This window comes from Eschrichtius robustus, chromosome 6, assembly GCF_028021215.1.
Source record: "Eschrichtius robustus isolate mEscRob2 chromosome 6, mEscRob2.pri, whole genome shotgun sequence".
Classification (NCBI taxonomy): Eukaryota; Metazoa; Chordata; class Mammalia; order Artiodactyla; family Eschrichtiidae; genus Eschrichtius; species Eschrichtius robustus.
Genome location: NC_090829.1, coordinates 17881850 through 17896739, shown reverse-complemented (window position 1 = coordinate 17896739; position 14890 = coordinate 17881850). Strand labels below are relative to the sequence as shown.

General features: G+C 38.1%; 1 protein-coding gene across 4 annotated transcripts in view; it reads right to left on the bottom strand.

The window, feature by feature from the left end:
* PPP2R3A (protein phosphatase 2 regulatory subunit B''alpha) overlaps window positions 1–14890 on the bottom strand; it is a 210483-nt gene that overhangs the window by 103444 nt on the left and 92149 nt on the right. For all 4 annotated transcript variants that reach the window (XM_068545961.1, XM_068545959.1, XM_068545958.1 and 1 more), the window contains one exon: window positions 12757–12859. In XM_068545961.1, the coding sequence (XP_068402062.1) occupies window positions 12757–12859 (103 nt within the window). The remainder of the gene's footprint in view (window positions 1–12756; window positions 12860–14890) is intronic.

Below are 14890 nucleotides of genomic sequence, written 5' to 3'. Positions count from 1 at the left end.
AGTTAATTTTTCTATATGGTGTAAGATACGTTCTAACTTCTTTCCTTTGCATGTGGATATCCAGTTTTCCCAGCTCCATTTGTTGGGGACTGTTGTTTCCCCATTATTATTCTTGGCACCCATGTTGAAGATCATTTGACCATATAAGCAAGAATTTATTTCTGGGTTCTCTATTCTGTTCCATTGGTCTGTATATCTGTGTTTATGCCAGTACCATCCTGTTTTGATTGCTGTATCTTTGTAATATGTTTTGAAGTCATAAAGTGTGAGACTTCCAGCTTTGTTCTCCTTTCTCAGGATTGTTTTGGCTATTCCAAGTCCTAAAAATTCCATATGAATTTTAGAATTGTTTTTTCTATTTCTGCAAAAAATACCACTGGTATTTTTAAACAACTTTATTGAGGTGTAACTGATATACAGAAACGGCACCTATTTAATATACACAATTTGATGAGTTTGGACACATGCATACGCCTAGGAAACCATCAGTGTAATCAAGGTAATAGACATATACTTCATCTCCAACACTTTCCCTGTGCTGCTTCTTTTTTTGTTTCTTTTGTTTGTTTTTTTGGTAAGAATACTTAACATGAGATCTACCTTCTAACAAAATTTTAAGTGCACAATACAGTATTGTTAATGATAGGTGCTATGTTGTACAGCAGATCTCTAGAACTTATTTGTCTTGGATAACTGAAACTTTATATCCAATGAACAACATCTCCATGATTCCACTTATATGAGGTATCTAAAATAGTCAAACTCAGAGAAGCAGAGAACAGAAATGGTAGTTGCCAGGGAATGGGGGAATGGGACCATTGGGATTTTGATAGAGATTGCATCAATCTGTAGATTGGTTTGGCTAGTATGGGTATTTAAAAATAGTAAGTCTTTCAATCCATGAACATGGAATGTCTTTCCATTTATTTGTAAGAGTTTTTTTTTTTTTTTTTTAAACAGGGGAAAAATTAAACAAAAGTTAAATGTGTATACATGGGAGAGACCCAGGAAAACTGAGTAACTAGCCAAAATGGCCAAAGCCCTTACCTTAAATACCATCTTCAGCTAAAGACACAAGTGGATGTTGGGAGTAGTGGTTTGGGACTTCAAAGAGGAGGAAGGCAATTCACATGAAGATGGAAAAGCAAATGTTTGATAAACAAATGTTCGCTGGGCTACACAGAGACAATAGGACACAGAGTGGACTCTGATTTCTAGGCCCTGCCCAGTTTCCCCCACCATACTTAGCCCATATTCTTTGCAGAGATCTCTGCTGATAGCTCTGTTCCAGGAACAGGCCCTCTATCTAAATTCTTTTAGGCAATTAGGGAGAAGGTCAAAGTTTTTTCCTGAGTCTTTTGGGCTTTGATTGTTTTCAGCCTGAAATAATCTACATGCCAAAGAGACATTTTGGGTTGGCAAATTTTGCTCTCCTACATGGGCTTCAGTGAGGAAGTCAAAATATGAATGGGCTACCTCACAAAAATAATTCTCACAGACTTGGAGGCAGGGGTCAAGGGCAGCTGAGATCTGGTGGCCTGCAGGAGAGCTAAGGGCTACTGCAATGAGGGAATTCCTGGGGACCTCATCCTTACTCCGAATCAGATAAAGCCTGGGACATCTGGTTATTAACAACGTAAGGGAGTAATATTATGAAGAAGCTTGCTTTAGGGGTCTCTCTGGCCCCTCCTGTCTTCACGGCCCCTTCTGACTGAGTTCAGAGCCCTTGAAGTGCCTAAAAAAACCCCCAAGCCCCACCCCCAGGAAAATCTCTGCTGGGGTCTGCTTTCTTCCTGGAGATCCACGAGGAGAGAGGTCTGGGTATATAGGTGAGATCCTCCAAACAGTGCATGTGGATGGAAAAGAGAAGGTGTTAAAGGGCTCAGCTGTGGGAGTTCCAACATTTAGAAGTCAAGAGGATGAGGAGGGACCTTTCTGCTTTTGCCAAATTGTTTCTTTCTTAAGTTCTTAGTGGTAACATTTCTGGCTAAAGGGTGGGAACAATATGGCTGTAAGAATGTATGAGTCAATTTCTGGGCAACTTCACCATCACTGGATATAAACATTCAACTTTTTTGGGGGGTTCTTTTAGAATGTGTAAATTGTCATCTTCAGACTGCTTTCATTTACATTTCTTTGATATCTAGTGAGAATTAACATTTTCCCACTGTTTGTCTACTATGTCCCTTATGGGATTGGTCCTGTTTTTTACTTATTTATCGTTTGGAATATAGATATTTATTTTACAAATTTGAATAAATTATTTTTTTCATTTAATTTTTTATTGAAGTATAGTTGATTTACAATATTATGTTAGTTTCAAGTGTACAGCATAGTGATTCAGTATTTTTGCAGATTATACTACACTATAGGTTATTACAAGATAATGGCTATAATTCTCTGTGCTATACAGTATATCCTTGCTACTTATTTTATACATATATACTTTTTCAGATTGTTTTCCATTATGGGTTATTAGAAGATACTGAATATAGTTCCCTGTGCTATATAGTAGTTCCTTGTTGTGTATCTATTTTATATAGAGTAGTGTACATCTGTTAACCCCAAGGTCCTAATTTATCCTCCCCCCCACCCCCACCTCCTTTCCCCCTTTGGTAACCATAAGTTTGTTTTCTATGTCCATGAGTCTGTTTCTGTTTTGTAAATAAGTTCATTTGTATCATTTTTTTAGACTCCACATATAAGTGATAGCATATGATATTTGTCTTTGTCTGATTTACTTCATTTAGTGTGATAGTCTCTAGGTCCATCTATGTTGCTGCAAATGGCATTATTTCGTTCTTTTTATGGCTGAGAAATATTCCATTATATACATCTTCTTTAGCCATTCATCTATTGATGGACATTTAGGTTGCTTCCATGTCTTGGCTATTGTAAATAGTGCTGCTACGAACACTGGGGTGCATGTATCTTTTCAAGTTAGGGTTTTCGTCTTGTCTGGATACGTGCCCAGGAGTGGGATTGCTGGATCATATGGTAGCTCTATTTTTAGTTTTTTAAGGAACCTCTATACTGTGTTCCACAGTGGCTGCACCAATCTACATTCCCACCAACAGTGTAGGAGGGTTCCCTTTTCTCCACACCCTCTCCAGCATTTGTTATTTGTAGACTTTTTGATAATAGCCATTCTGACTGGTGTGAGGTGATACCTCACTGTAGTTTTGATTTGCATTTCTGTAAGAGCTTTCTTTTGATTAATATTAGCATGGTATATATATTTCCCTCCTTTTACTTTTAACCTATTTGTGTCTTTATATTTCTTTCAGGCAACATACTATATTTGGGTCTTGGTTTTTTGTCTAATCTTTGCTTTTGGGGGTATTCACACCACTTACATGTAATGCGACTACTGATATGGTTAGGTTTAAATCTATCATCTTGCTCTCTGTCCCATCCATTTTTTGTTCCTTTTTTTTTTCTTCCTTTTCTTCCTCCTTTTGTGTTAACTGAGTGTTCTTTATGATTCTTTCATTTTATTTCCTTTTTTGGCTTATTAGCTATAACTCTTATTTTAGAGGTGCATCAGAGGTTACAGCATACATCTTTAATTTACTACAATCTACTTTCAAGAGATGTTATACAACTTCATGGATTATATGCAAACCATTAACAATATACCTCCATTTCTCTTCTCCCAGTCTTTATGCTATTGCTGTCAAATTGTACTTAAACATATGTTAGAAACACCATAATGCATTGTTGATAGTTTCATTTAAAGAGTTACTTTTCTTCTAAAGAGATGTGAATAATAAAAAATCACATACATGTAGTTACCACTTCTGGAGTTCATTCCTTTGTGTAGATTTGCATTTCCATCTGGTATTACTTTCTTCCTTGCCTAAACAACTTTTAAAACAAACAAACAAACAAATAAAAAACAAACAAACAAAACACATCTCTTGTAGTGCATTTCTGCTGCTGATGAATTCTTTGAGCTTTTCTATGTCCAAAAAGATCTTTAATTCACCTTCATTTTTGAGTGGTATTTTCACTGTGTATAGTATTCAAGGTTGATAGTTCTTTCCTTTCAGTACTTTAAAGATGTTGCTCCTCTGTCTTCTGGCTTGGACTTTTCCAACACGAAATCCGCTGTCATCTTTATCTTCGTTCCACTCTATGAAATGTGACTATTTTCTCTGGCTACTTTTCAAAGTTTCTTTTTATTACTGGTTTTGAGCCACTTTATTATGATGTGCCCTAGTATAGTTTTGTTTTTCTTGTGCTTTGGGCTTATTGAGCATCTTAGTTTCGTGGGTTTATAGTTTTCACCAAGTACAGAAAATTCTGGGCCATTATCTCTTCAAATAATTTTCTGTCCCCCTGGAATGCAATTTCAGCACTAACTGTGCAGAGTTAGTGCAGATTTCACAGGTTAAGGGCACAGTCCCCCACAAGACTCCTCTCACTTCAGACACCAGCCATAACTCTGGGGTTCCCAGGCTACCCATACTTCTGACTAACTGGCCATGCATTTGGGGGTTTCCATTATCCCCTGAGGTTCAACAACTTGCCCAAATGACCCACAGAACTGGGGACAGTAATATATTATGATTACTATTCTATTATAAAGGATACAAATGAGGACCAGCCAAATAAGAGATGCACAGGGCAAGGTCTGGGAAGGTCTAAAATGTGGAGCTTCTGTGTCCTCAAGACATGTCACCCTCCTAGCACATTACTGTGTATCATTAACCAGGGGGAGCTCAATTGTGCTTCAGTGTCCAGAGTTTTTAATTGGGTTTCATTATGTAGACACGATTGATTGAATCACTGGCCACACGACTGAATTCAATCTCCAGGCTCCCTGCCTCTTTGGAGGTCAGGCTGATATCACCTAGCTGAAAGTCTCAACCTCTAATCACATGGTCGGCCTTTCTGGCATGGGAAGCCCTCATCCTGGAACTATATAGGGGCCCACAATGAGTCACCTCATTAATATAAACTCAGGCATGGTCCCAGGAGCCCACCATGAAAAACAAAGACACTCATCATTCGGGAAATTCCGAGGCTTTAGAAGTTCTGTCCTAGGAACCTGAGACTAAGACCTGACAAATTCTTTATTTAACAACATCCTCTCTTCCATTTATAAGTATGTTAAGTTGCTTGAAGTTAGGCCCCACAGCTCACTGATGCTCTTTTCATTTTTCTTTCTTTTTTTATGTCTCCATGTCTCATTTTGGATAGTTTCTATTCTATGTCTTCAAGTTCACTAGTCATTTAATTTGCAATGTTTAATCTGCTGTTAATCTAATCTGGTATATTTTTCACCCCAGACACCTTAGTTTTCATCTCTAGAAGTTCAACTTGGGTCTTTAAAAAAGTATTCAGTTTTTGATTTGTTTTAATATACTTATCTGCTAATTTTAACATCTGTGTTAGTTCTGAGTCAGTTTCAATTGATTGATTTTTCTCCTAATCATCAATTGTATTCTTGTTTCTTTGCATGCCTGATGTTGCCAGCCATTTTGAATTTTACCTTTTTGAGTGCTGGATATTTTTATATTCTTATATTCTCAAGTTCTGAATAGAATAAATATTTTCTGTTCTGGGATGCTGTTAAGTTACTTTGAAAAACCCTTTCATCCTTCTAGATCTTGCTTTTCAGATCTGTTAGACAGGACTGAGTGCTATCTAATTTAGGGCTAATTATTCCCCACTACTGAGGCAAGACTCCTATGACTACTCTACCTAAAGTGCCATGTATTATGAAGTTTTCCAGTCTGGCTGGTAGAGACAGATATTATTCTTGGTTGGCCCTGGGAGACTTATGGGTACTGTTCCCTCTAATTTGGGGTAGCTCTTTCTTCAGCTTTGGTTACTTTCCTCACATATATCTGCTGATCAGTACCTCTGCTGAATACTCATGGAGGAGTTCTGAAGCTCTCTGGAGTTTTCTCTCTGTGCATTTCTTTCCTCTTTGGTGCTCTGTTCCAAGAATTCTAACTACTTTGGTCCTTCTAGATTCTCAGCTCTGTCTCCTAAACTCAGGGAGTTCGCTGAACTCTGCCTAGGGTCCCCATCAACACACTGTGGCTTGGAAACTCTCTCAAGGCAATCATAAGGACCACTTTGTTTGTTTACTGTTTCTCAGGAATCGCTATCTTTTGTTGCCAGATGTCTGGCACCTTGAAAACCATTATTTTGTATTTCTTGCCTGACGTTTTTTGTTGTTTCGGGTGAGAAGGCAAATCCAGTCCCAGTTACTCCATTTTGGTCAGAAATGGAAGTTCTGTTCATTGTATATGTTAATTTTATTTCCTACTATTTTACTGAATTATTTTATTGTTTTGAGTTTTATCACTGATTCTCTTGGGTTTCCAGGTTTACTGTCACATCATCTATGAATACTTTACTTCTTCAACCATTCTTATGCCTCTAACTGTTTTCTCTTGTACAATATAATTACTCTAGTACAATGCTGAACAGTAATGGATATTGTGACATCCTTGCCCTGTCTCTGATCTTAATGGAAATGCCTCTTATGTTTTTCTATATTGGCTTTAGCACTAGGTATATATATTATAATCATGTTAAGAAAGCATCTCAAATACTTACTTTCTTGAGCATTTTTTAATGAATGGGTGTTAAATTTTGTCCAAAGTTATTTCAGCATCTATTGAGACAATCATAATTTTTTTCTTAGATACAACATGTGATATTAAAAAAGATCCTAATATTGAAGCAATCTTGAATTCCTGGAATAAATCCCACCAGGTTGTATGCATCTGTTTAATATTTTATTTATTACTTTTTATTATTAATCATGAATTATCTTCATTTGCAATTTTCTTTTTTGTACTGTCTGTACTTGGTTTATGTATCAGTTGTTTCATAGAAGGAGCTATGGAGTTTTCCTTCCTTTTCAATTCTCTGGAATAATTTATTAAGCATTAGGACTATCTGGTCTTTGAGGGTTTTGTAGAATTCCCTTGTGAAACTACCTGGGCCTGGTGCTTTTTGTGGGGTAGTTCCTTAATAAAGATCTCTACTTCTTCTAAGGAAATTACTTTGTTAAGCTTTCTAAATAAAATGGGGTCGGGCTTCCCTGGTGGCGCAGTGGTTGAGAGTCCGCCTGCCAATGCAGGGGACATGGGTTCAAGCCCTGGTCCGGGAGGATCCCACATGCCACGGAGCAGCTGGGCCCGTGCATCACAACTACTGAGCCTGTGCTCTACAGCCCATGAGCCACAACTGCTAAGCCAATGCACCACAACTACTGAAGCCCGTGCACCTAGAGCCCGTGGTCCACGACAGGAGAGGCCACCGCAATGAGGAGCCCTAACGCTGCAGCGAGGAGTGGCCCCCACTCGCCGCAACTGGAGAAGGCCCGTGCGCAGCAACAAGGACCCAACACAGCCAAAAATAAATAAATAAAACAAATAAATAAATAAATAAAATGGGGTCAATTTTGGTCAGATGTATTTTCCTAGGAAATTTTCCATTTCAGCTAGGTTTTCAAATTTATTTCCAAATAAATTTGAGGCCTGCAAAACAGTCTTTTATGACTTTTAAAAAATTTCTTCTGTTCCTCCTTGTCATTTCTTATTTTGTCCATTAGTTCTTTCTCCTTTTTCTTGATGAAATTAGTTAATTGGTGGTCTATTTTGTTAACGTTCTCCCCATACCAAGATTTCAACTTACTGAAAGTGCTACTGTTTTTAAAATTCTCTATCTCTTTAGTTTCTGATAATTATTGGGGGTGGGTGATGGGTACATGGGGGTTCAGTAGATCACTCTGCCTGCATTTGTATATGCTCAAAATTCTCCACAATAAAAATAAGAGAAATTACATATACACATGGTATAAAATCAAGGAGTATATAAGAACTTATGATGGAAAGAACCATTCTACCAACCTACCCCATCCATGCACCTTTAGCCCCACTTCTTTTGAATCGTTTATATCTTTATTTCCTTTGCTGCTTACCTCTATAATTAAACATAAAATTTAATTATTATTTAAGTATAATTAAATACTATGTTACAATTACTTTTTTTAAATAGGCATCACTTTTTAAAATTAATTTATTTTTAAAAATTTATTTATTTTTGGCTGTGTTGGGTCTTCACTGCTGCACTCAGGCTTTCTCTAGTTGTGGAGAGCAGGGGTTACTCTTCATTGCAGTGTGCGGGCGTCTCATTGCGGTAGCTTCTCTTGTTGCAGAGCACAGGCTCTAGGCGTGTGGGCTTCAGTGGTTGTGGCATGCAGGCTCAGTAGTTGTGGCTCGCGGGCTCTAGACCACAGGCTCAGTAGTTGTGGCACATGGGCTTAGGTACTCCGCAGCATGTGGGATCTTCCCAGACCAGGGCTCAAGCCCATGTCCCCTGCGTTGGCAGGTGGGTTCTCAACCACTGCACCACCAGTGAAGTCCCTACAATTACTTTTCTTTATAGTTCTATCAACTTTAGACAATATCTATTATTCTTTGCTAGGGAAGATGAGGATTTAGCTCATTTAAACTGTCCCACTTTACTCCCCTTACCCAATATTTGAGGTTATGATTTTTAGTTCTTGTATTGGTTATCTTTGTAAACTGCAAATAATCTATTTATACATTTAATTTTCACCCCATTCATCTTAGTGCCTTAATTTCCTTTTACAAAGGATGATGATTATAGCACCCTTACCCTTATTTTCTCTTCTCCCTCTTTTTCTCCTTCACATTTTGTTGGCAATATTCTGACTTTTACATTGTTCAGGCTGTTTAAATACTGTTCTGCAACCATAATAAAATTTTCTACAGTTAATCCATAGGGTGACTTTAGGTGTTATACATTAAAATATTTTATGACATTTTGACTATATAAATACTGTTGAATGCTAAGTTAAGCAGCATATAAGGAATGCATTTCATTTCTTATTGGTCCAACATCATGTCCCTTGGGGGCATTCAAAGGAGAATGTTCCAGGCATTGAGGTTAGATGAACTTCCTTTTCTTACCCTCCATCAGTTGTTTATAATCATGTCACATTTCAGTTTGCTTTGTGTTTATACATGACTGTCTTACAGTTTTTTCATTTTTCAAGGAGTTTCTAATTGCTTTTCTTTAGCTTGTTGATACACAATGCTGCATCTTCATCATACTCTCCAGTTTCCCTGTTCTCACATGTAACAACTATCCTCTTCTACCTCCCTTTCCAGAGAAATCCTCCACCTTCTCTATTCTGGACTGGCTGTTCTTCAGTTGCCAACCTGGGACTTAATTTCACTGCTTCTCTGGATTGAATCCACTGTTTCCTGGATCTCATGCATTTCTCCTTTTTGGTTTACTTAATTTGCTGTAGAATATATTCCAGTAACTCTCTAAGAAAACAGGAGATAAACTTTCTGAGTTTTTAAATGTCTTTATTCTAACCTCATATCCGATTGATAACTTGGCAGGATGTAGAAATCTGAATTCATATCCATTTCCCCAGAGTTGCCAATGAGAATCTAATACCACCCCGATTCTTATTCTTATTAAGGTGACCTGGTTTTTCTCTCTGGGGGATTCCAGTGGTTTTCTAAAATTTCAAGAGGACTTGTTTATGTATGTCTTTTTTTTATTCATTGTGTTTGGCACTCAGAGGCTCCTTTCAACCAGAAGATTTATATTCTGTATATTCTGGTTCTGTGGGCAGTGACTGGAGGCAACATGAGAGGCTGGGATGGGAGGGTCACATTCTGTTTTTGATCAGATGATGGTTACACAGGCATGTTGTATTTCCCCAAGAAAGGAAACAGGAATCCCAAGGAATCCCACTTGGTTCCTGCTCTCTGGACCCATCCTATCACTCCAGTCTTTCCAATTCTCTCCATCCTGTATTATTTCCTTGAGGACTCTATATTATTTCTTTAATGATTTCCTTCTCTCCGTTTTTTCCCTTCTTTCTTCCTCAGATTCCAGTTAGTTAGATGTTGAAATTCTTGAATTGGTCCTTTATGTCTTCTCTTCTGTCTCTCTCTTTCTCCCCCATCTGTGAGTTTGTGTGTGCCAGAGATATCCTTAACTTTAGTTTCCAGGCCTTATGTTGAAATTTAAAATTTTGGCACTTACATTTTAAAATTCAAACAGCTCTTTCTTGTGTCAGCATCTATTCTTGTTTTATATAATCTCCCTGAATATAGTAATTATTTTTTAAAAATGCCTTTTTAGAACAGTTTTAGCCTTACAGAAAAATTGAGAAGACAGTATAAAGTTCCCATATATCTGCACCCAGGTCCCTAATTATTAACATCTTACATTAGCATTTGCTATAATTAATAAGCCAATATTGATACATTATTATTACTATTATTCAAGGCCATACTTAATTCACATTTCCTTAGTTGTTACCTAATGTATTTTTTTCTGTTCTAGGATCTCATATTACATTTAGCTGTTGTGCCTCCTTACGCTCCTTCCGGCTAAGACAGTTTTTCAGACTTCCCTTCTTTCTGACGATCTTGACAGTTTTGATGAATACTGGCCAGACACTATCTAGGATGTTCCTCTACTGGAATTTGTCTTAACATGCTCTATTGTTTGTTTTGTTAATCTGTCAGGCTGCACTTTACATTTGGGAACCAGGTAAGGAGTCAACTGGTCAACTGCTCTGTACACCAGCCTTCAATGATTCCCCATTTCTAATACTTCTCATCAGCTCTGCCAACTCCGAGTTTACAGCCTCTCTGGGATCCTAATGAGCAGAGTGGAAAAGAGTAGCTCACTTCTCCACTGCAGCCCATACACAGCCCCTCGTTCCGGGCTGTGGTCTCCTTAGCCTGCTTCTGCTTTCTATCTTCAAGGAATACTACGTGTATCTTGTATACTGATTTTTTTCCTCCTCTGTTCCTCTGTGCCATTCTATTAACTTTCATGGGTTTATTCCTTTTAAATATCTATATTTTAACTGGAGGGGTTTGGAAAAGAATGGGAGGAGAATGTATCAGTCTGTCATCTTTTACCAGAAGACTCCATATGTCCACTTCTTATATGAAAATAAAACTTCTCCTTACATTTAAGGGAAGGAAGTAAAAATGTCCACTAACTCATAATTTTGTTGTTTGTTCATAATTCTCTTGGTACAGCTTAATTTATATTCCTGTCAAAGCTTTTATTAAAGCTTCTGATAAAACTCAGTCAAGGTAGGTCCCCATAGGAAAAAGAATTCGCCCATACGAACCTTTCACGAAGCAATTGTGTGTAGAGTCGTGGGGAGGTTAAGGGAACAAACAAGGGAGTGGAAGGCACCAGGGATGAGCAACAGAAAGATATTGTTACAATCCCTAGGGCCAAAGGGACAAGGGGAGGAACAGAGCTACAGGAGCCCAGTAGGCACTACAACTGTGGAGAAGCGGCCATCCAGCAGAAGCTGTATTATAGAGAAATACAGTTACTGTGCTGAAGCAAAGAGTTGGGAAGAAATGCTAACTTCTTTCTTTTCTGCCCTCCCACCTCCTGGCGGTGCTATCCATCTGCCAGACCCAACCAGAAGCTATTAGGGGAAGGGGGCCAAAAAGATGCAGTTTGTAAGAGACAGAGCACGGCTGCAAATGGATTGAGCTGGTGAGGGTGAGGCGTGGCTGGAGAACTTTCACAAAACATAAATAGGAACACATAATATTGGATATTATGTATGACGATCTTGATTAAATGTAAGAAACTATTAACAGTCCTCATTCCCATGAACACTTTTTAAAGGGGAACAAAAACATGTAGCAGATGAGTCTAAGGATAATCAAGGCTATCATGCAAATTAAGACAAGCTCAAAAACGCTGCACACAAAATAAATTATAACCAAACTTCATTTTCTGGACATGTAAAACTGTTCCAACAACTAGAAATCTATGTCATACAGTGTTAGAAGTCAGGATAGTGGTTCCCCTAGGGCAGCAGTGACTGGGAGGGAGCATGAAGAGCTTTGGGGGTACTGGTAATTTTTGGTTATTCATCTGGGTGCTAGTTACACAGATGTGCTCACATTGTGAAAATTAATTGATGCACTGTGATTAGTGTGTCTTTTTGTGTATGTATGTTGCAATTCAACAAAAATCTATTAAAAAAAAATGATGGTAGCCACGAATACAACTTAAAAAAACCTGCACTACGTTAATGCATCTTTCTGCCCTTCTTTAGGTATCCTAACTAACAGTAAACAAGGATTTACTAGAACAACTAAAAAAATGATGTGCATTCAACAGAAATGAAAGGCAGGTCTCAGCTTCAAGTAATTTGTGAACTACTTAGAAAAATGTAATATTTAAATATGAAATTAAGAATATTAACAAGCAATGTATCAGGCTATGAAGAATGCTATAATAAAAACAGATCCAGTATTGGCATGCAATTGATTCTCATCAGAAGGCCTGGATATAAATATTCCCCAAGTGGGCTCTTTCTGTTGGAGATCTCTTTCTCTTTAACCTTAACAGAGGTCTACTCGACTAGGCGAATCGCCTAGTTTCAGAAGGTGCTTCTATGACTGCTGTGGGTGGGCAAGAGGAGAGGCTGAGTAAGGCCTCTCTCTTCTGCTTCAGTGGGAGTAGCCCTGTTTTATCTGTTTCATACTATTATCTGTTTATACTATTATCAGTGTTAATTTTCTCTAAACAAAAGGATTTTGCTGCTGAAACAAGCTTGGAAACAACTCGTCTAGAAATCTGACCTCTAAATTTGTATATCTCAGTTGACATATCTCACAGTTGAAAAAATTGTAAAAGCCTCTGAAACTCTAAAAATAAAACCCATTTTTAAAAGGAAATGAAAATTACCTGAAGTAAAGGAATAAAATCATCCTGTTCTAGATAGCTGCAGCTGGGCTTTGCAAGAAGACAAATAAACTTAGAGGCATCATCATGATGGTTACTCAGCAACCTAGAAAAGAAACAATTGCTTAGGAAGACTGGCTACTATGAACAATGACTACAACATCAATAGTTGGTAATTTCAGTCTGATCTGAAGGCCGTTTAGATCAAGAATCAAGTGCTCTCTTTTCAGTGATTAAAAAAAAGGAAAATTTTCCATGCTCTTGATTTTGTCGAAGGGCCATCTTAATAAAAGCTCAACAACAAGACGGTACATTATTTTTGTAGAATGCTTCTGAGACCACAGAGTCAACTGAATTAATGCATGTAAAAATACACTTGAAGGAGAATGTCTGTTCAGGTTAGCTCAGGGCATCTGGAACCAGAACTCCAGAGCTGCCCACTGGGAGGGAACACATCTGATGGACCACTACATACCATATAAGACATGAACTTCTGCTTGTCCAGGTTGGCAGACATATTCAGGACTAACCTGATAGGGGGCTTTTGAAATTAGACTTTGAAGGACCAGACTTAAGAAGAAAATGAAGGCCCTATTAAATCTTCAAGTTCTAAGAATTCCTCACATCCAATTAATTGCTTGACATTTCCATTTGGATGCTATACTCTGACAGCAAAGTCAAAATAGCGAAAACCAAATTTAAAATCTTCCTCTCTAAGTCATAGATGTCTATTTTTTGTTAATGGTGGTACCACTCCAAGTTATCTGGGCTTGAAAATTTGAAGTCATTTTAAACTTATTTCTCTTCCTTATTCTCCACATCCAATTAGTTTCCAACCTTTCTTGCTTTTCTTCCTTAATCATTTATTGAATGCTAATTGTGTGCCAGATACTGTGTCTGGCCTTGTGAATACTTGAAATACAAAGAAAATAAGACATAGTTTTGTGCCCTGTAAGGAGCTTACAGTCTAGTGAAAGAGCTACACCAATAAGATTATATGCCTGTATAATCTTATTACATAAGTAATAAACTCAGGGTGTCATGGAAAGACACAGGAGGACCAGTGAAATTCCCTGAAGAGTTGTGAAGTAGGAAAGTGGGCTGTTGCAGATCAAGAGGGTTGCATGTACAAAGACCTGGTGTGAGACTGCACAGATTATTTGAGCAGCTGCAAGCACTGGGGTGGTAAGGGAAGGGGACATGAGCATGTAGGATTGGACCCTGGAGGCCCTTTTATGTTAGGTCAAGAAGCCTGGACTTTCGCCTACTCGCAGAAGAATTTTAACTTGGACTGTCACATGATCAGATGTGTTTTTCATAAATATCAAGCAGAAATCTTTCCAAGGGCCTGAGCATGGCTACTGGCAGTGGGAGACAAAGAGAAAGGGGCAAATATGGTTCAAGTGAAAGGAAATGGTAGTTGATAGGTGTGGAGGGGTAAAAGGGGGGAAGTCCATGATGACTCCCAGGTTTCTATCTTAGACCACTAGGTGCTTGGAATTTGGGATGGGAATACTAGAGTCCTGAGGAATATTTCCTCAAAAAATTTTAGACAACCATTCCTTCCTTCCTATTTCTGTTTTACCATCAAGTCCAGGGTCTTATTACTTCATGCTGAGACTTCTAGAAGGGAAGAGGGTCATAACAGGCTTCAGTGTCCATCCAACCTCACATCATGGACAATTCATCATTCTAAAACATTCTCTGATTATATAATTCCCTTTTCCAAAAATGTTCAACAGTTTTCTACCACTTATATGAGTAAGTCTAGATGTCTAAGTTGGGCATTTAAGGCCCTCTTTAATTAGGCTAGAGTCTGCCTACCTCACCACTTTGCTAAATGAAACGTCCACTCCGGGCAGCTGGCCTGACCCACTCTTCTCTGAGCGTGCTGTGTGCATTCTTGCCTCGGTGCCATTTCTCATGCTGTTTTACTCTCCTAGAATACCACCTCTCCCAACTTTGCTATCTGAACGCTGGCTATTCTTTAAGGTCCAGCTAATAAACTACCTCTTTCAAAAAGCCTTCTCTGACAACTAAATTCCTTACTGATCTTTGTACTATTTAATTTGTATGTATTACATACACCATTGTACCATGAACTTTCTTTTATTTCTCTGGCACCTAAAGGGCAGGC